Genomic DNA, 22265 nt, shown 5'->3' on the forward strand with positions numbered 1-22265 from the left:
ATAAGGGCCCACAACCTCTTCATAGATGGCTGCCTTTTGCTGTGTCCTCCTGTGGCGGAAGGAGCAAGGTTGCTCTGGGGTCTCTTTTATAAGGGCACTAATCCCATTCATGAGGGCTCCACCCTCATGACCTATCACCTCTCAAAGGCCCCACCTCCTAATAGCATCACCTTGGGGATTAGGATTTCAACATGTGAACTGAGAGGGGAGGTGACAGACACAAATATTCAACCTATAGATGATGTCCTCTGGTCAAAGAATAACCAATTTTCCCTGCAATGCTTCTAGTTCCCAAGAATCATACATTCACTGTGAATGGCCTTCATGCTCACTCAGAACCTATAATTAATAGTCCACTATCCTAGAACTTGGGGTGTGATGTTCATATGTGATCTCGTATCCAATGATGATGAAAAATCCCCTGCTCAAGTGAAGTGAGTCAGAAAGAGAAACACGAATATCGTATATTAACACATATATGCAGAATATAGAAAAACGGTACAAATCGACCATTTTGCAAGGCAGAAATAGAAACACAGATGTAGAGAACAAACATATGGACACCAAGTGGGGAAAGCAGGGGAGGTTGGGGGGAATGAATTGGGAGATTGGGATTGCCATATATACATTATGAATAAGAAAAAAATTATCAAATTATACACTTGAAAAAAAGCAAAACATGCCCTGCTCACCAAAGGTTGCATATTGATTTGTACACTTCTTGAGCAGAGTAAACATAAAACATGAATCTCACAAAGGAATGGGCCTAAGCTCTACATTTCTAAATTTGAAATTTGCCAAGCAGAAAATGAAATTCTTAAGTGGAGATAAAGCTTAAGGAGGAAAGGAGACAGAAATTTCTCAAATACTGAGTGGCAAGGGGAAGATGCAAAGAGGGAGGGTCAAGAGTGAACCCTGAATGGGAATGGAAAGAGGATGCAAACTGAAATAAGCACCCTGACCATGTGGAGTGAAGGGCAAACCCAGCATCACCCAGAAAGACAAGGGACAAACCACAAGGGCAAGAGGAGACAGGTCATCTGACACAATGACAAGTGGAAAGCGGGCGTCCACTTGAGCTGGGAAGCAAAATGGCTTAAGTGAGAACAGACAAAAAATAGAAGAGTAGTAGAATTGTAGGGAAACTCAACGCTCACAGAAATAAATACAACTATTAGTCAGAGGGGGTATTATTTCAAGAATAATCCCTTTGATATTTTTACCAGCATCCCTTAATAAAAATTGTCCACAGGAGAGCTATCTGAAAGGCTGTTTTCTGGGCTTAAGCTCTGTTTGTCCATCAAATAAAACATAATCCTCAAAAAGAAATTGTCCACAGAGAAAGAAATAGAAGGAATACCAGACCAGACCATACTTCAGGTGTGAACATAATTTCAAATTAGAACAACAATATCCAAATTAATCTGCAAACAGAGAGAGAGAGAGGAACTGCGCACCTTGCTGTGTCTGAGAAACGAAATTCTCCCTCTCTTAGCTGATGCCAAAAAGGATACAGTTTGTTTTAGTTTTCTATTACAGCAGATAACAAATGACCACAGATTGAGAGGTTTAAAACAATGCCCATTCATTATCTCACAGACATGTAAGATCACAGGTAGATCTTCTGTAGATTAGAGGTCTGAACATAGCTTAGCTGGGTTCTTTGATCAAAGTTTCAGAAGGCTGTCCTGAGAGTGTAGGTTTGGCTGTGTTCTCATCTGGAGGCTCAAATAGGGAAGGGTCCACCTGCAAGTTCCCTCCGGTTGTAGGTGAAATTCATTTCCTAGTGGCTGTAGGATTTATGACAGCCTGTTTCTTCAAAGCCAGAGAAGGAGGGGGAGAGCTGTGCTGCTTTGACTCTATAACTTCATGGAAAGCCTGAATATTCCTTTCAAGGACTCACTTGATTAGGTCAATTCACTTAGTATAATCTCCCTTTTTGATTAGCTCTGAGGCAACAAACTAGGGACCTAGGGACTAATACATCAACAAAATCACCTTTGCCATATAAGTTACCATAATCACTGGAGTGGCAGCCCATCACTTTTGCCATATTCTACTGGTTAAAGGCAACTCCCAGGTTCCACTTAAGAAGAAAGGACTATACAAGGGTGTGACCTTAGGGTGCGTCTGTCATACTACCTGACACTCAATTACTTTCCCTATACATTCAATTCTGAACTTCCTTTCACAGTTCTCATTTATGACACCTACATAGGTAAACTCATAGTTTCTGCAAATTGAAGTTGTCGTCCATCCTATTCCTGGAGTTTTTGCAAAATTGAATAGAAGAGGATGACTATTCAAAAAAAAAAAGCCAATAAATGAGGAAAACTAAGAGATCAGCATAGGGCATATTTAATTGTTCTAGTACTCTTTGTTCTTTCAAGGTCACTGCATAATCTATGTCCAGACAGGCACATTGTTAAATTAAATTAAATCAACTATTATAGTAACTAATCACAGTTATAAAATATTGGTGATTTTAATTTCAACCTGAAGTCAGCAACAGGAAATTGGAGAAAGCGGCTTTTCAAAAAGATTCATTTAACAGCTTCAGCTGATTGTTAGCACTTTAAAGGAATTACAGGAGGGCATACTATTTCCATTCACTCTAGAGTCAGACACTGAGGATGACTGGCTTCCTTCATGGCTAAAATCAAATTTCCCCCCATTCATCTTCACTTAGGGGAACTCACTGTGATAAGTTTCAAGGCTACAATTAGGTCCATGTACAAACCTTACCATCCAATAACAATAATACTATCCAATAAATTACTACTGAAACAATCACAACATTGTGCTAAGTAAACCAGGTTTGATGGCATCATTCTATTTAGAACATGGACACACTATTAATTTGTTTGTAAATACAGTTAAAATGGGGGAATGAGTGTTTGAATGGTGATTTCAGACTTGGTATTAGTAAAAGAATAGACAAATACGTAAGATATAAACGCTTTAGTTTTATGGTCTTTCTGTTTTCATCTGTGATTTATGTTTGGTTTCTAAGCCAATGTTTTTTATTACCTATTAACATAAGCCAGCTTCAAATTCGATAAACAAGATAATTTTTAAAGCCCTTAAAATATAACTCGTGAATATAAATTTGATATAGGAACTATCTCAAAGAATTGAAATATTGAAAACATCAAAGAATTAAAAATAGGATATTCATCTGGTCTCTGGATAAAGACTTTCTTTCAATAAAAGAAATCACAAAGGAAAGAATCAATTACTTTGAATATACAGACATTTAAGACTCCTCGCATAGAACAAATTTTTGTAAATGTAAATTTTTATTTTAAAATTAAAATTTCATTTTATTTTTAAAAATACAAGTGAACGTGCATAATACCCTAAAAAACTTGGAAAATATAATTTAAAAAAAAACCTCTAAACATCAGTGAGAAAAAAATTAGCAAAGATTTAAACATGAAAATATTCATTCCCAGTGGTGTTGTGTAAGATGGAAGCTCTCACACCTTGCTGGCAAGAAAGCGCACTGGAACAGTATTCTTATAAAGTGGCTCAGCAAATGCAAAATGTTCCAACCTGAGTGTCCAATAGCTCATCTTCTCTTACGCCAGGAAAATTATCAGAAATGCACATAAGCAGTTTTGTGCAAAGATGCCCATCTCTGCAGTTCTTAAGGTGGTTAGGTTGGAAAGAAAATAAAAATACAACTTTGGGTGAATCCATCTGTTAACAAATGTGGATAAAATATGTTAAGTCCTGGCTAAGTGCTGGGAACTGTCAATACAGTACTGAATGAAACAAAGTTCCTGCCCTCCTGGAGCTTACATTCTAGGGGATGAGAGAGTCAAGAGACACAATTATTACAGACTGTCAGAAATGCTACCCAGAAAATGAACTGGGTGGTGGGATAAACTGAGAGGCCAGGTCGTGGGCGGTGGGGGGGGGCTGGGGGGGTGGTCACTGGGCAGGTGAGATCTCTCTGCAGAGGTGACTTTTGAACTGAGGCTTAAAATATGTCAATGGGTCGGTTTTGTGAACAGCAGCAAGAAGACCATTCTAGACAAAGGAAAAAAAAGTACAAGGAATAATACACAGGAAAGAGTTTGGTGTGTTAAAACTACATTTCCCAGACTCCCTTGCAAGCAATGCCTCCACAAGATCTAAGTTTTATAAAGCAGATTTGGAAAGAAAATAGGACCAATGGGAGGTTATGTCCAAAAGCTTAGTTGTGTCATGGTTCCATGAGCCTGCTATATCCACGTTTCCTTAAAACACAAGATAGAGTCAATTATAGGAATGATGCTATAGTTAACATCAGCTACATAAAAACGCGCAAGATGACTAGAAAAAAGTATGTAAAGGAGCTAATGGTTTCCTACGGCAGATGAAATGGTGCTTTCCCTGCCCCACATCTTTCTGTATTTTAAAAATACTGAAGGATTTTTATATTTTTTTACCATAAACAAAATTTAAAAACCATATGTACTAGAAATAGATATTATTTGAAGTGGAATGATAAATATGGAAAAAACAGTATGTCAATACAATCATAAAAATAAAATAATTTCTCTCAAAATAAATGTCATTTGTTCAAGAAGTACTGGAACTCTTTGTGTCAAGCACTGTCCTTGGGGTCGGGGTTGGTGCAGAGAATAGAAAAGGCCGTCCTTCTTCCTTTATGCAAATTCTGGTGGGAAAAGCAGAAAATAAGCAAACAGTTCTGACTTCACCACAGATCAATAAGAAAACGATGTCTTCAAAATGATTTCATGAGGTTGATAGGAAAAGGGTTTACTCTGAATACAGCTTTCCCTAGGTATCTATGGGGGATTGGTTTCAAAATTTGCCAATGCTCCAGTCCCTACTATATTAAGTGGTGTAGTACAGTAGGCATTCCGTATCTGCGGGTTCCGAATTCGCGGGTGCAGAACCTGCGGATACGGAGGGCCGACTGTATTATGTGGGGAGCTTACTGGGGCATGAAGAGAGGGTATGCTTTAGACACACCCTTTAGCAACAAGTTTTCCTTTATTTCCTCTTCCCCAACCCCAGCAGTGCCCTCTCCTCTCCCAGATCTTCCCCAGTGTCTTTTTTATAATGTATATAAATTTTTTATTATTTATTTGGCTGTGATGGATCTTATTTTTTATTATTATTTATTTACTTACTTGGCTGTGCTGTGGTGTCTTTAGCTGCGGCATGAGGAATCTAGCTCCCTGACCAGGGATGGAACCCAGACCCCCTGCATTGGGAGTGCAGAGTCTTAATTGCTGGACCGCCAGGAAAGTTCCTTCCCCAGTGTCTTTATATTTTCTTTCCTTCTGCAGAAAACCTCCATTTCCCAGTTACACATTCAAACCCATGACCTCTACTGAACAAACAAATGACCCTCTTTAAAATCCACAATCTGTAGAAACTGGAAGGCTTTCACTTTTTCAGTGTCACCCTGGGTGATCAGTTCAGAGTCAAGAGAGATCTCAGGAGACAGAATCCTACATGCCACACAAGTCAAAGGAAATCAGACATCAAATACAAATCAGAGGCCAAAAGAAAAAAGGAGACATTGAACCTGAAGCAAATTTTATCTCAGTTAGTGAGTCTCTTGTGTTTCCTATTGAGTCAGGAACCCCTCCAGGTTTTGAGATGCTCTTGGACCCTGCAGGTAGAGGGTGGGTAGAGCACTCCAGATCTGAACCCGTCCTGCTGCCCCTTTTATGCACCTGTTACTTCACCCTGAACATCTGGCATATATTCTAAGTATTCCAATATCCTGTCTTTACAGTGGCTATGGGACAAAAGTCCTCCCATCAAAATCCCACTGGTATCCTGACACATGACCCTAGAAATGTACCCTAAAAGAAACAAAATGAAGAAACTATGGCATTGTGGTCAACATATTTTAGTTTCGTCTTTAACAATCAAAAAAATTTAACATTTCTTCTATCTCCAACGTCACAGGTACTATGCAAAAGTAGAAAGGGGCTTCCCTGGTGGCACAGTGGTTAAGAATCCACCTGCCAATGCAGGGAACATGGGTTCGAGCCCTGGTCCGGGTAGATCCCACATGCCACAGAGCAACTAAGCCCGTGCGCCACAGCTACTAAGCCTGCGCGCCACAACTATTGAGCCCACGTACTGCCACTACTGAAGCCTGTGTGCCTAGAGCCCGTGCTCTGCAACAAGAGAAGCCACTGCATTGAGAAGGCCGCACACCACAGGAAGAGTAGCTCCTGCTCGCTGATACTAGAGAAAGCCCGTGCATAGCAACAAAGACCCATCTCAGCCAATAAATAAATAAATAAAATTTTTTTAAAAAATAGAAAGCTATACCCCCTGGTATTTTGTCCTGAATCAAACCAAGGAGTAAAATTCAACACATCAGGAACGTCTTATTTAGCTCAAAACAATGTGATAAAACATTTTAACAAAGTGATAAACGAAGATCACATTTTAGGACAGCTGAAGTCTTCTCAAATGTCCTTAGGTGAGTTCCACATTAAGCCCACTGCAGTAGGCCCACAATCAAAAGAATATTCACTTGGTAGGAAAACCCACTTCTTCAGAAGTCGCTGGGCCTCTTGGCAATAGATCCCTCTCATGTGACCACTGCGCTGTCATTCTGTGGCTGACATACAGCCAAAACCAGGAATTCAGACGCTGATGTTCTGCTGCTGGGACAACTTTCAAGTCCACAGATCTAGTTCCAGCAAGTCCAGTTTCTTTTCTGTCATCAGTTTAACAGTTTCAGAAGAACTGGAAAGCTGCCATCCCTAATTGCCCTTGGCCAGTGGTTGGGTAGAGCTGTGGTTTAATTGCTTCTGTGGGTGTTAGCAAGTTTGAAGAGGATGGTAAAGTCAGTTACGGGTGGTCCTTCAGGCTGAGAGAAAGCCCTGGGATCAGACCTCTTGTCCATATCACAGATGGTCCTGGTAGGTAACAGGGAATTAAGAATCTGGTTTACCACTGTGAGTCGGGGGAACTCTCACTTTTTTTTCTTTACCCGCTACTACATTCCAATTTATGAGAATGGTCTATTTGTGTTGTATTTTTAAAAATACAAGAAGAAAAATATTTTACACATTACATTTTTTCAATGTATCATATTCCTTTTTATCATTTTGTACTGAGAATCTCCTTTCTGAGCAAAGTAGCAGGTCATTTCCCTGATCACAAAAGCGAACTCATCAGGGCAAAGGGCAGGAGAGAAACGTCATCGTAAGTACTCCTCTGTTTGGGTATGTGAATGTCTGCCAGATATTCCATACATCCCTTGTGGCCTATTATACCCACTAACAAATCAGTATACAATAAGGTCCACAGTGATAAGCAATTATGAGTTAAAAACAAAAGAATGGGGGACTTCCCTGGTGGCGCAGCGGTTAAGAATCCACCTGTCAATGTAGGGCACACCAGTTCGATCCCTGGTCCCGGAAGATCCCATATGCCATGGAGCAACTAAGCCATGTACCACAACTACTGAGCCTGCACTCTAGAGCCCGTGCTCCGCAACAAGAGAAGCCACCACACTGAGAAACCTGTGCACGGCAACAAAGAGTAGCCCCCACTCGCCACAACTAGAGAAAGCCCGCACGCAGCAATGAAGGCTCAACACAGCCAAAAATAAATAAATAAATAAATAAAATAATAAATAAATCCTTTTTGACCCACCTCCTAGAATCATGGAAATAAAATCAAGAATAAACGAATGGGACCTCATGAAACTTAAAAGCTTTTGCACAGCAAAAGAAACCATAAACAAGACTAAAAGGCAACCCTCAGAATGGGAAAAAATAATTGCCTATGAAACAACGGACAAAGGATTAACCTCCAAAATATACAAGCAGCTCATGCAGCTTCATACCAAAAAAGCAAATAACCCAATCCACAAATGGGCAGAAGACCTAAATAGACATTTCTCCAAAGAAGACATACAGATGGCCAACAAACACATGAAAAGATGCTCAACATCACTCATCATCAGAGAAATGCAAGTCAAAGCCACAATGAGGTATCACCTCACACCAATCAGAATGGCCATCATCACAAAGTCTGGAAACAACAAATGTTGGAGAGGGTGTGGAGAAAAGGGAACTCTCCTGCACTGTTGGTGGGACTGTAAGTTGGTACAGCCACTATGGAAAACAATTTGGAGGTTCCTTAAAAAACTACAAATAGAACTACCATATGATCCAGTAATCCCACTCCTGGGCATATACCCAAAGAAAACCATAATCCCAAAAGAAACTTGTACCATAATGTTTATTTCAGCACTCTTTACAATAGCCAGGACATGGAAGCAACCTAAATGCCCATCAACAAATGAATGGATACAGAAGATGTGGCATATATATACAATGGAATATTACTCAGCCATAAAAAGGGATGAGATGGAGCTATATGTAATGAGGTGGATAGAACTACAATCTGTCATACATAGTGAAGTAAGTCAGAAAGAGAAGGACAAATATTGTATGCTAACTCACATATACGGAATCTAAAAATGGTACTGATGAACTCAGTGACAAGAACAAGGAAGCAGATACAGAGAATGGACTGGAGAACTCGAGGTATGGGAGGGGGTGGGGGGTGAAGGGGAAACTGAGAAGAAGAAAAAAATAAATAAATAAATAAATAAATAAAATAATAAATAAATCAAAAAAATAAAATGAAATTTCAAAAAATAAAATAAATTGGGCATTTAAAAATCTAACAAAAGGAAAGGTAAAACGCAGATATTTATCAAGAATAGATGAAGGTCATATGAAAGAAGAAAATTCTTGTTGAAAATAAAAAGTAAATACGGATTAAAACATTTTTGCTAATAATACAGAGCTATCTAATAATTGTAATTATCATCACCATTATGAATTGTAATACAATTTTAAATGGTGATACAATTTGAAAAATTTAAGGTAACAAGTACTTTTGATATAAAGTATAAATTAGTAAGATTTACTCAAGAAGTAGAAAATATAATTCACACTTGTGTACATAGTATCCACCCTTAGTGGATGCTTATTACAATCCCCCATAAGATTTGGAGAGCGAGAGGAACTGATATCAACATGAAATGCATGCTGTCTGTGCGGACATGAGTAACAAATAAAGTCCTTTGTCTCTGACCCAGGAATTCTGTGTCTTCTGGCAGCACTCATGACACTGCCAGGCTAACTCATTAGTTTGCAAGGATGGTAAAATCTCAGACCCTTTCTGTTCTTGACACTTATGTTTTGTCACCAGTATTTCTATATATTCATTTATTTATATCTTGTGCTAGACTCTGAGTTCTTCAAAGACATACACATCTAGTACGTAGTAGGCACTCAAAAAGTATTCATGAAATTGGTAACTGTCGTTTATGTGCACACTCCTACTACAGGTGTCTACATTGTTCTTCATTGTCAAAGTCAAGCAATTTGGAGAGATGCACAAATACCCTTTCAGACAATCCTATTGACAACACATCTAACAGCAGAGACATCTCATTCACATACATTTTCTTTGTGTGAATGCACTTGCTGTTAATTTTGGCCTTTTGTGAAGGTCTCAGCTTTTAATGTTTACAATAAACAAGTAGGCAAGCTTGAGAGTTGGTAACAGCTTAAAACACAGCACGGACATCCAAAATGTCTCAGTATTAACACTGCATGGAGAGATGACCTGCTGAAAATTCTATTCTGCCCTCACCGTCTTCCACTTACATAGAATTATCACTAATTGTACAAATAGGCTGCAGGATGCTGTTTTTTCTTTGACATAACATGAAGATGTCATTTTCTCCAAGCAGAGTGTAATGCACATTAGAGAAATTTGCCGGGTGTATTTTCCCCTTAAACACAGTCAAGACAGAAGCAGCAGCTACCACAGCAAGGTAAAGCAATGAATCGGCTAGCCAGCTGTCATTTGCTATATACTACGTTGGCTTCTTTAAATTATTTTCCTGCAAAATGGGTGCTCAGGTGGAATGTTCATATAACATTTCTGAATTCAGTCTTTGTTTTATTAATATCTCCTCTTATGTAAAATGTATATACAGGACATACTTAGATTTGTATATCTAAAATGAATTTGTCAAAATGTTGATTGTAAACACTACCAATGTAAGGATAGCAGCACTTCAATGTTTCTTGACAAGTACTCAGATACAGATATTTAAAGAAATGCACAGAACATTTGATTTATTAGTTAGTGGTATTTTACTTGCTTATAATGTTACAGTGTACTCATCATCTTGTTTGATCTTCAAAATAAATCTGGGATGTAATATAAAATAGTTATTAAGTTACTGGGCTTGGCAGGCATATGGTCATGTCCAAATCCCTCACTGGACTGACTCTATCAGAGGACATGACTCCCGTCCATCTATTTTTTTTTTCAGATCTTTATTGGAGTCTAATTGCTTTACACTGCTGTGCCAGTTTCTGCTGCACAACAAAGTGAATCAGCTGTATGTATACATATATCCCCATATCCTCTCCCTCTTGAGCCTCCCTCCCACCTACTCTATCTCACCCTTCTAGGTCATCACCAATCTTCGAGTTGATCTCCCTGTGCTATGTAGCAGCTTCCCACTAGCTGTCTATTTTACATTTGGTAGTCTACATATGTTAATGATGCTCTCTCACTTCATCCCAGCTTCCCCTCCCCCAGCCATGTTTGTATCCACCCGGAGACCAAGTACTTGATGGGAGACATCAAGTACTGAGGGATGACCAGTTCTATAACAAAAACAAATATTTTCATTTTTTAAAAAAATGGATCTATCCTAACCATAGTGCTTTTGACAACTCCCCTGGGAATACATCTTTATAAAATCTTTATAAAATGTAAAATATTTTAATAGTTATTCCAACATTCAAAAAAAATCTTTTCTTTTAAAATTGGGTGTTTTTTCAATTGGCTTTTGTCTATTACAGATTGAAAGGTATGCCCATATTTCAGCTACACTCTGAATTTTTCGCATAATCCTCACTCTATCAGGGCACGTTAGCCTAAGAGGATCAAGGTTAGAGCAATAACCTCAGGATTTACGAATACCCAGACTTGAATACACTTCCTCTTCCCAATGACCATTCATCATGATATGTGATGTGCTGCTGTGTAGTTACTGGTTTCCTGATGGCCAAAGACTCTACTCTGTCACCTTTAACAGTAAAAGAGGGCAGTCTCAACACTGTCACTTATCACCTCCCCACAGTTTTACCTCCTGAGGTTAAGGGAGGATTTTTCCCCACCAGGAATTAAAGCCTCCCAAAGGGAATCAGTTCTCTCAATTTCTATGGTTCCTTGTTTTTTGAGAAATTTGAGGGGCATCCTCCCGGGGCCGTATGGGAGGTCATTGTAGAGCTGCCCATCAGTGTCACATTCAAAGGCACACTCTCCACTAACCATGTCAAGGACACTGCATCTACCCAGCTAATGGGTGGGTTCCTGACTCTGCTGGAGATCTTTCTTTGATCCCAGCCCCACGGTAGGAACATGGTGTGGTTTCCTTCATTATTTGAGAATAATATTTTCCGTTCTCTAAGCCTGGACTATCAGCTCAAATTCTTGTTTCCGCTTCTTCACAGGTCCAGCAGCCCCTTTTGGGGAGCAGATGTCTGGTGAGCCTCTATTATATCCCAGTGTCTGACGTGGTCACGCCCATGAGAGGCTCACCCCTGACCCTGACTACAAATCGCGTTAGAACAGCGGGTTCACACATTTAGGAAAATGTGCATGTGGCTAAGCACACAACTTTATTTCTTCTCGTGTTCTGCATCCTTCTGTCTGAATCCTGATTTTTACTTCCTTCAATTTCACAGTATGGTAAGAACCTGGAGACTATAAAATAGATTATCCCATATTTCTTTTACCAAATATGACATGTGGCAGGTTGAAAATAGCGCTTGCTTCAAAATCTGGTGCCCGTTTGAACAAACCACTATGAAACTAACGCTGTTTGATTGGGTATACACAAAATAAGTTCCCAGGAGCACCACATTTAAATCAGAGGAAGGAAACTGTTAGAGGTTCGAATGTGTAGATGGAGAGGTAAAAATGGGAAAGACTGAGGAACAATCCAATTCATTTTGCCTCATTTTCTCTTCTCTCCCAGGAAATGGCTGGTGGAGAAAAGAAATATCCCAAACACATTTCTCTTTTCCCTTCCATCTCAAAAGCTATAACCAGGCATATGAGAATTTAGGGCAAAAGAGAGTCCCTGACATTTTTACTGCTAACATTTCCTTTGCAATATGTCTGCTGCCCTTACAGTATAAATACTATAGAAACAAATAAAATTGTGATCTAATCATATTTCTCTCATAATTGCCAACACAAGGTGCTGAATGTTAAAAGTCATCAATAGAAGCGTATTTAATTAATAAGTGTATGAACCAGCCGCTTTACACCCAAGGAATCAGAGTAGCCACACAAATAGCAGTTTTTGAGAATGAGTTTCTAGGCCAGGAGAATCAAACTTATTTAGGAACTATATCTTGGATCCCTAAAATGCCCTTCTAAATGTTTCAGATGGAGTAGAAAAGGCTGATGTATGCCATGTACTCTACAAATGCTTGTCAAATGGTGAATAAATGACTAAAGGAATGGGCGCGCAGTCAATGATTACTTCTGAAAGGAGACGGTGAGGTCAAATTTGGGATTGAATCCATGGCTTCTGATGTGACTGTTTCATTGGGCATACTGGTTTTCTTAATCTCTGTTTTATTTAACAGCACGATTTTTAAATTGGAGAATAAAAATACCAATTTACATAAAAATTAAAGACTGTTAAGAGCTTAAAGTATTTCTCTTACTCTCCTACTCACATCTGTCAAAGAGCATCAGTTTTGTTTCTTTAAGTGCGTACTTATGCCTATGAAATCCCTTCAACCCTTAAGTGAGGGCATCTCCTTGGGGGCCAGTGCACATTCTCACTTTGTTTTGCCTGTACCCAAGCGCTTCTGCTAATGGGTCTAATTGAAGCATCCCTTGGTGGTCAGGCAGATCATCGGAGCTCCTGGGGGGAAGGAATGCAGAGGATGCAGGATGTAACTGGCTTACATTTGATCCTCTGGTCCTTAGTTTCTCCATCTTTATGATAAGGGACTTCCAAGAATTAGATCCTAAGTGACTTCAGGAAGGCTGTTAGGCAGTATGTGCCCCCTACCAAGCTATAGTTCACTCATCACTGGTCCAAAAAGTTATCCATGGGATGCACCTTGGAGAAACCTTGGCCTCACGGGGGCCCACGCATAAGCAGTACAATATATTTTGTGGAAGAAACTGACCCCACTGGAGGGTACAGCCTAAGGTCTCACAGCATTTATAGATCTTTCACTCACAAATCATAAGTAGGGAGGGGTTTTAAGGGTTATTGTGGGGCATTACAATTCTCTGGAACACTCTGGTTACCTTGCTACGTAATAGCTAAGTCATTTACCTTTTCACAGGATTTCATTCTGGCCTCCTGCAATCAATGTGTTTCACGGGAGGATGTCAGTGTCAGAGAGCTGGACCCTCCATGGGAAAGCTCTTCCTCAGTTTTGCCTGGAAACTGAATCCCTAGAAGAATGACAGGGCACCTCACGCCACGAGCGTCCCAGACCATCAGGCCCCTGAGAATGAGAGGATGAGCTGGCCAAGTACACTGGCCGCACTCACTGCAGACGACAGGAACCACTTGACACTCCCCATTCCAGGGTCAGCCATTGCCAGGAGTGTGCAGTGGAGCATGTAACAGACGAAAGACTGGAATTGTGGAAGGACTTCCTACCATCTCCCTGTCTCACACTCTTTCCCTCCAGAACAGTTATCAGATCCAGGCTACTTGAATTCTTCCTAGAACAGATTCCAGAACCTACGTTATGGCCCAGGCAGGACAGGACAAAGTCATCAAGCCAAACAGCAAGAGCCAAGAGGTGAACCCAAGTCAAATCGAACTCCATCCCCGCCATGAAAGAGAATAGGAGGCTCTCGGTACTAGTCATAATAACAGTCACCGAGGTCCATAACACTTTGTTGTTTAAAAAATAACTTTAAAACCCTCTTTATTTATGAAACTATAGTTGATTTACAACACTGTGTTAGTTTCAGGTGTACAGCTTCAGATTCTCTTCCATTATAGGTTATTACAAGATACTGAATATAGTTCATGTGCTATACTGTAAATCTTTGTTATTTATTTTATATATAGTGGGGTGTATCCATTAATCCCATACTCCTAATTTATCCCTCCCCTTCCCACTTCCTCTTTGATAACCGTACGTTTGTTTTCTATGTCTAAAATCATTAATTTTTAATTATTATTCTATTTACTGTCAACAGGAAGCCGGAGAGCAATCAGGTTAGATAAATTGTGAGTGACTTCAACTGGTAACCAACTGGATAGGGTTCCAAGTTTTATTTGATTTTGTCCTGAAAAAGTCCAAGGCACTTCTGGACTGGATTTTAGAGTCAGTTCAAATCCTTCTGCTAGACACAGGGTTTCCAGAGGTCTTATACATGTGTCCAATTTTGATTATTCTTTGTTTTGAAAAAAAGCTGTTTGAAGGCTGTTAAATGCCATTCCCCAGAAGAATGCCTCTTCTGTATCTAGGACTGATCTACATGAAAGGTAAGTGTAGGGGATGCAAAAACCAACCCAACATCAGAAAGGGGGAGGTTCTTGACTGCTTGAGTTCTCCCTACTTTGGAGAAATTCAGAGGGATTAATTAGTAAATAATTCTTAAATTTTATGTCATTTGGAAGAATAATAATCTCACAAGAATTTTGTGGCAGTTGTTTAACATCCAGAGAGAACATTAAGCTCCTTAGAAGAAAGGACTGGTACAAATACAATACTATAGCATAATGAACCTCATTGACAAAGAGCGACATGACATTTTTAACTTGGCAGTGCTTTAAATTGCATCCTTATAAACGAAACTTTCATTTCCAATATCGGTCAGCAGGAATTTCACTACATTAAATTCACTGTTATAAGTAGAAAACAGTGGACTCTGTTCCTAACTACTCAAGAAAACTGTTTATCGGGAGATACTTCACGATACATTTTATCGGACATTCTGCTGGTGCCTTGAAGCTTGCAGGCAGTGATCAAAGACTATTCTAATCATGATCAATGAGATAAAGGCGATTTTGAATTTACTCATCCTTATGGTTTTATCCGGAGAGGTCACCGGGAATGAGTGCCTAGGGGACCACTTTTGATAGGTGGGATGGCGCTGTGGGAGACATCTGTAGTCCGCAGGGGCAGCAGGAGATGGCATCAGAGGAAGGGAGTGGTGACAGGGAGCCCAAGGGTAGCCCACGACCATCGGGAAAGCCAAACTGAGACAAAGGCAGGAGCTGAAATAGCAGAAGGCAGAAATGTGTTCCAGGCACAGGGTTCCATGCAAGGAGCAAATTAGGACACAGAGACCCCCAAGCCCTGAGCCACATCCCGTTTCTTCTTCCTCTTCTTTCCCAACTATTGTTATGAAAAGATGTCAAACACGTAGAAATTTTTTCCTTTTTCAAGGCCATCCATTAATGATCCCTGTGGGGACACCTGATTACAAGCAGAAAAATCATTTGCTAAAGTCTGTCTGTTTACAGGCAACTCACATTAATGGGATAGGAACAACATGAGAAATTTCTTGTCCAAGCCGGAAATGGCAACTTTCGACGACTTTCCTTTTTTTGTGGATCTAGTTCCAAAACTGAGATGGGGGATTTTATAGTGAAAGTCAAAAAGAAAATATGAACATAAGAAACATAAAGAAAAGAATATTTCAGTGCTAGCAAACAGTCTGCTTTCTTTCTCCAGATAAAACCATCAGAAACTGTACAACCTTCCACTGTAAAGCAATCACTACTGCAGCCTTCCATACTGTTGAGACAATAAATTTTGCATCCAGTGCCTCTGTATAATTCTAAGTGCAAAGATCTGGGGTAGGAGCTGATACTGTGAAAAGAACAGTGGGAACCAAAGTAGGAACAAATACCTAGCAACAGCTGCTCTTTAATACATGGTATAGAGCATGTATACCATAATAAAAGGATACAGGGTAAATGCAGAAGTCTGAAACTCTTTTTCTGCAGATAACTAGGGGATGACCAATATGTAGTTAAAGACAAAGACAATGCAAAGCAAGATTGTACTGGTAAAGGACATTCGGGAACTAAGGGGTCATTTATGCTACTAGGCTCAAGGAGATGGAATTGGCAGTTTAATAAGCTGACATATATACCATACCCATGCATGCAAATATGTATGCAAATTCATCTGAATAAAGTATTTAGACCACCTGTATATTTTTAAGCTGAAATATATTCCGTCTTCTTATCTAATTCCTTTTTTAATTGCAGTAATATTTGTTTATAACATTAGATAAGTGTCAAATATATAACTTCATAATTCAGCTACTGTATATACTACAGCATACTCACCACCAAGTCTGGTTTCCATCCGTTATCATAATTCTTTTATTTGTGTAAAATCCTAAAGTCTTGATGAGCCAAAATTACTTGAATCCTAAATAAATCTCACTGAACGCTTCGCTATAGCTCTCTAGACAGAAGCCAGTGCAAACAGCACTCTTTCCCATATGACCTGGGGAAATGACTTGTAAAGGTATTTCATAGGCATTAAATGATATACAAAAGAATGATTGTAATACACATCCCTATAGAAAAACATGCCTCATATTTCCACTCGCAGACACACCGTTACAGATGATTTTAACTGTCTTGGCTATGTATCATATTTGAGAAGTTAAAAAAAAAAAAGTGTGCTCACATCTGCAAAGGAAATGCAATGACCAGGCCTCATACAAGAGACTTCTCATCTGCACATGTGGAAACTAAGGCCAGCCAGTGGAATTTCAAAGGAAATGGAAGTTGAAAGTGGAGACAGCTCCCAATGGAAGTCATATGAGGTCTCAGGTAGAGAACATTTTTTTCAGTACTAAATTAAAAGGAAAAAAGCGCAATAAAAATTTTAAATGACAGGTCAGATATATTAAATGAGAATGTAAATACCAGAGGCACCAAATCATCTGACTGAACGGAAAACCTTACCGACTGCAATCCTACCACGGAACCAGATGCTACTATTGGAAAAACATTCCAATCAGAGGTTGGCATCAAAACCTCCCCCACCTCTACTGGAACTGTCAAAGTATCATAAGGAACACTCATCTTTGAGCAGCAGGGAATTTTGTACCTGCCTAAAAGCAAAATATCTATCAGCTGAATTACTTTGAAAAAAGAGACACATTTTTTCTCTCAAGGGCTCCTTACCATCAGAATCAATTTCCAGATAATTTCTCTAGAGAACACGCGGTCGTCAGCCAAAGGAACAGCCCTTAACAGGAGCCACGTGGTCACACGGGACCAGGAACAGGATGTGCTTTCAGCTCAGGAAGACAAGTACCAGGCCACTTGGGTCACAGAGCATCTTTGCTCAGGATTTCCATGTCACCAATTTCAATAAAAGATGCCAAGTGGAATCAAAGTTATTCTTTCATTTCCATCTTCACTTTATGACTAGTTTGCTCGATTACATAGAACTTCCAGAGTCTCAATGCCTTCCTGGTTTAAGTGTCCTGGCTCAACTCAATAAGAAAAGTTGATAAAGTAGTCATACATTTGGGGGATGGGATGGGTAGTACAAGGTAAGCAGAAGGGGAAAGCAAATGTCTTCCCCTCGTGCCTAAAACAGACACTTCCTAAAGCTGGCTCCGGCAACTGTTACCCATGTGATTAAACCCAAGCTTCCTAAAATCTCTTGGCCGTAGACACTTGACCTTTGATTTAGGAATTTAAAAAAGCACTTACCTAAAAGGAATAGCATGAGGAATAATACAATCCGTTTACAGTACTCATCAGAGTGCCCTGTACATGTGTAGTGGGCAATTAATATCAGCTATGATAATGAATATGATGCTTATCAGGTAACTCACTTACAGAGCCCGGAGGACCACTTTATCAGATAGCCTCCACTCTAGCTCCCTCCATCCTATAAGGCTAAGTCTCCCTCTCTTTTCCCTCCACATCAGACCTCCCACCTAGGAAGGCAGGTTCCAGGGCCTTTCCCACGGTGGTTTTGCCCTCTGCCACACTCCCTCAGCTGCCCTGGCTCTACAGACCCAGCCTGGTGACAGTGATCCAGAAGCTCGTTAATCCGACTCCCCAGATTGTCCACTCTTGTAGCACAGACCCTGTTTCTTCATTCCTCCGTGCGCATCTCTAGGTTTTTAACCTTTGTTCAGGGTAGGGCAGGAATCTGCCGCCAAAAGCATCTTTGCCAGATGAGAGGGAAGGACCTGGAAGAGGACCACTGTACCACAGCATCAAAAGAGGGAGGATTTGGTGACTTGGGAAGTGATATGCAACTTAATAGCCTTTAACATATGCATCCATGTGTGATCACGACTACTATGAAAACAGCGGAGAGAAGGACGTTGAGGATGGCAGTGATAAAAGGATGCAAGGTTTCAAGGGAAAATCAAACGCCATGGATACCAATTATTGATATTGGAAAACCCAAGAAAATGAGAAGAGGAAAGACTTCAAAATAGATGTGCTTTCTCTAGGTTATAATTAATTACAGCCATTCATTGTGAGCCATTTGTCATCCCTGCCTAATTAGCATGCAGCCCAAGCACAGTTATGCACATTGTGAAATATTAAAATCATACAACCAGAATTTTTAAGCTTGAAGAAGCCTTCCAGATTATGTAGGTCAAGCCACTCCCTGGTGTGAAGGGCGAGAAGTTAAATGATTTATTGGGTCACAGAGCTGTGCTCAGACAGAGGGAACCCCAGCCCAGGTCTCCTGACTCCCAGCGTTTGGGTTCTGTCCCTGCTGCCTGGGAGCTTATCTACCTTTGGAGTAAACGGGGTTTGATTAGAGTGTGAAATTCTATACTGAGTACTATCTGCTGTCTTGCAGTAGGAATAGGTTTTGAACCCTGGTTTCAAGATGTTAATTTTAAAATGTTAGTAAATCGTTCAAGTAGAAATGTTCTATGAAAAACAGTAACTCTAGAGTAATGCAGACTGGGAAAGACAGATTTCAGGGGAGGGTATCTGCGTGCAGATAAGTTGTGGAAACAGGCTGGTAGGAAAATTAAACAGTATTAACAAAACCAACATACAACAATAAAGCTTTTGAAAATATCCCACTCTACTATGAAACACACACTATAAGACATTAACTTTTACCTCAATGAATTCCTTTTACCTAGAGTCCTTGTGTCAAGATAAAGGGAAGCTAGGCTGGCTATGAAAACCATGTAAGTTTACCTCCGCCCCCAAATGAGAGATCTTATTCCTAATTAGGTCCCAGACAGATGCTGTGAAACCCCACACATCTCCCTGGTAGCTTCAAGACAAGACCTTTTTAATCCTCTTCCACCTGCCTGGGCTCACCCTATGTGAGAGAGGCCCCACCTACAGTATGATTTGAGAAGTACCAAAAATTATTTGCTTGAAAAAAATCTTCCCTCTGTTAGTTACCTCCTTCGGCAAAAAAAAAAAAAAAAAGTGTGTTCCCAGAAGACTCCTATCCACATAGCAACAGCAATGTTGAGGGAGCAGCACCTAAACACAGATGAAGTCCTGAGGATCCTTGAGAAGATGGATGAGGGCAAGAAGACTCCGGGATGGGAAAAGAGAATCAAGCCTGGGGAAGAGGTAACCACGGTTACGTCTGCTGGGATAGAGACAGGGTATTATCTGTGTTGGGGCTGGAAACAAAGATGCACTACCTCATGGTTATGCCAATGGCAAGCTCAGTTCCTCATAGTCCCATCTTTTCAACACATTTCTGAGTGATGGACATCCAGGGCTTGGGGCGCAGTCATCATTCCTGCTACTTACATGTTTTGGAGCCCTTCTGAAGTCAACAGTCCTTCTAAAAAATTAATTTATTGGGACTATATGGTTGAGAATTGGAAACAGGCAGCCCCTTTCACGCTGTCTTAATCAATTTATGACCCTGAAGGCCCAACTGAGGATTCAGACACCCTCCCTGACCAGCTAGCAATGTCAGGCGTGGGTACTAGAGAAATACAGTGCTTGTCACTGTCACTGTCAACCTTACTCAACTAGCGCATTCCTCCTTCCTGACATTATATATTACACCGTTGTAACCAAACTACAGAAAAATTTTACAGCAAAAAAAGAAGCACTTATAATTTTACCAACACCTGTTAGTTTTTTGCAGAATTTTTCACGTTTGTCAGTATGTATACATACTTGTCCCACAGTTGATAGCTGAGGAGACATACGACAGTGGTTTTGGCTTTTCAAACTTGATTTTATATCATGTGTCCACATATGAAATCTTCATACTTACCATTTCAATGACTTAAATTGTCACATTAATTTGATGTGATATCGTGTATTTTATACTATTGGATAAATAACTTGCCGATGACTTCTTGCTTTGATAGGCATCAATGCATTAAGCATCTTCATGTATATAGCACTCTCCTTCCTCTAGCTTATTTCCTTAGGATAAAATTCTAGAAGAGAGGTTATTGTCTCTAAGGTTAGAACCTAGAAAAAGTGAATATAGGAAAAGTGATTATGAAGCATATGTAATATAATAACGTAAAACATAACATAGAATATTAATATAAATGTTATATTTATTTGTATAGAGATGTGTGTATATATACATATTTATATAGAGATGTATAGTTTTATATTCTGATTGAAGTTTATATTTTTCAACCCCTTCCAATTTTTACTAGAAAATAATATTCATAGCTTTAAAAAATAGTTACTTAGCAATCAAGGAATCAAAAAAATCTGAGGAATAAGTAAAACAGTCACCAGAAGTTCAGTGCTATCTTCTATTTAAAACTTGAAGGCAACTTTCACCTGAAACATGAGCTCATTTTGAGACTTTGAGAGGAAGCCACATAAGCTCTCCTGCGTTTCAATTTTCTCAGTTAGAACAAAACAAAACAGGAATCTCCAAATCCCCTGCTTGATTTTCAGCTCCCCGTCCACATGCATTATTATTTTATGACTCCCCTATACACACGCTGCATGTTCTGTCTTAACGCAATTGAAGGCAGATAAACCCTATGTTCCCCCCGAAACAGCTGAGTAGTGGGATATTTAGATAAATGATGCTGATAGGGCAAACCTAAATACATGCTCTTGGGTTAAGTACAAGGAACTATAATTAGTTAAAATGTCTGTATGAATCTAACCTGGCACATCTCTTAAATGGATCTGAGGTTAGAAACCAGCAACAGATGGCAGCTTGCTTTGCACAAAGCCAGTTTCTCTATAACCTTGAAACTCTGAAAGGTCCCCAAAGAAGAAAAATCAGATAGGCTCTTAGCCGGGATTGTCCTCGAGACAGATGATGCTAATGGACTCGTGTCGAAGAAGGACAACGAGATGGATGTTCCCTGGCTTCAGTCCCCCAGGTGCAAGGACATTTTGCCATCAGACATGTAAAATAAATCTTTGGGTGACTGGGAGGACAGATGTGGAAAATATATTGGCAGGATGAACAGGTGATGAAGGCCCAGCTCACACATCACTCGGGAGAACAGTTGTGCAGCTGAAGCCTGTCCTGGATGCAGGTGTCATTTCCCACCCGTCGATCAGAGTCACTCTTGTCCACGTAAGCGGACGCAGAATGTAAGTTTCAGTCAAAGACTCTCAGGACACAATTGACTGCAACACTGAGAATCATAATAAAGAGTACAGGACATGAGGCATATTAAAATGATTTAACGGAAAATAGCTTCATTTTGTTTTTTTCAGAAAGTAAGTGAAACTTGTTGTCCTCTTAAAGTTTCCCCAGGCTTAATCAGGGTCATCACCCTTCATCAGAGTGCTGGGAGAGAGGGTAAAGGATCAAAGGGCAAGAGTGCTGGTTTTGCTAGGGAAGAAAGTTAGAGAATTCAAATAACCCTCTATTTATGAACGACTAGACTCTTTCTTAGCTCTAAACAGCAACTCCTATGAGCAAAATTCTGAAAATGCTTAGGATGCCGTGAAATCTGCTCATTCAACCAAATCTCTCATTTCCATCTCCCTGCCACCCATTAGCCTATTTATTTATTTGTGCATCTGCTGTGTGCCTAGCAATCGCAGAAACCTTGAGATTTACTCCCAGTAAATGCCTTCATAGAGAGATTATTGTTAAATAATATTGTTAACTGCATTATACCCTAGGCAGCTTGAAGCATCTCCATTTAAATCCGGAGGGTGAAAGGGTTCAGGATTGTTAGAAAATCAATGCAAAGAGAAAGAAAGAATAATATTTGGCTTCTGAAACTCAGAAGAG

The 22265-nt window shown here is 39.8% G+C and overlaps 1 protein-coding gene across 3 annotated transcripts in view; it reads right to left on the reverse strand.

The window, feature by feature from the left end:
• Positions 1-22265, reverse strand: part of ITGBL1 (integrin subunit beta like 1) — a 213114-nt gene that overhangs the window by 166978 nt on the left and 23871 nt on the right. Inside the window, exon 1 of one of the 3 annotated variants that reach the window (XM_057708008.1) lies at positions 16743-16799. The exons of the other annotated variants lie outside the window; for them this stretch is intronic. Coding sequence (XP_057563991.1) covers positions 16743-16791 — 49 coding nt within the window. The 5' untranslated portion in view covers positions 16792-16799. Of the gene's footprint in view, positions 1-16742; positions 16800-22265 lie in introns of those variants that run through there. 3 annotated transcript variants of the gene reach the window in all.

The sequence above is a fragment of the Hippopotamus amphibius genome, chromosome 14, assembly GCF_030028045.1.
Source record: "Hippopotamus amphibius kiboko isolate mHipAmp2 chromosome 14, mHipAmp2.hap2, whole genome shotgun sequence".
Taxonomy (NCBI): Eukaryota; Metazoa; Chordata; class Mammalia; order Artiodactyla; family Hippopotamidae; genus Hippopotamus; species Hippopotamus amphibius.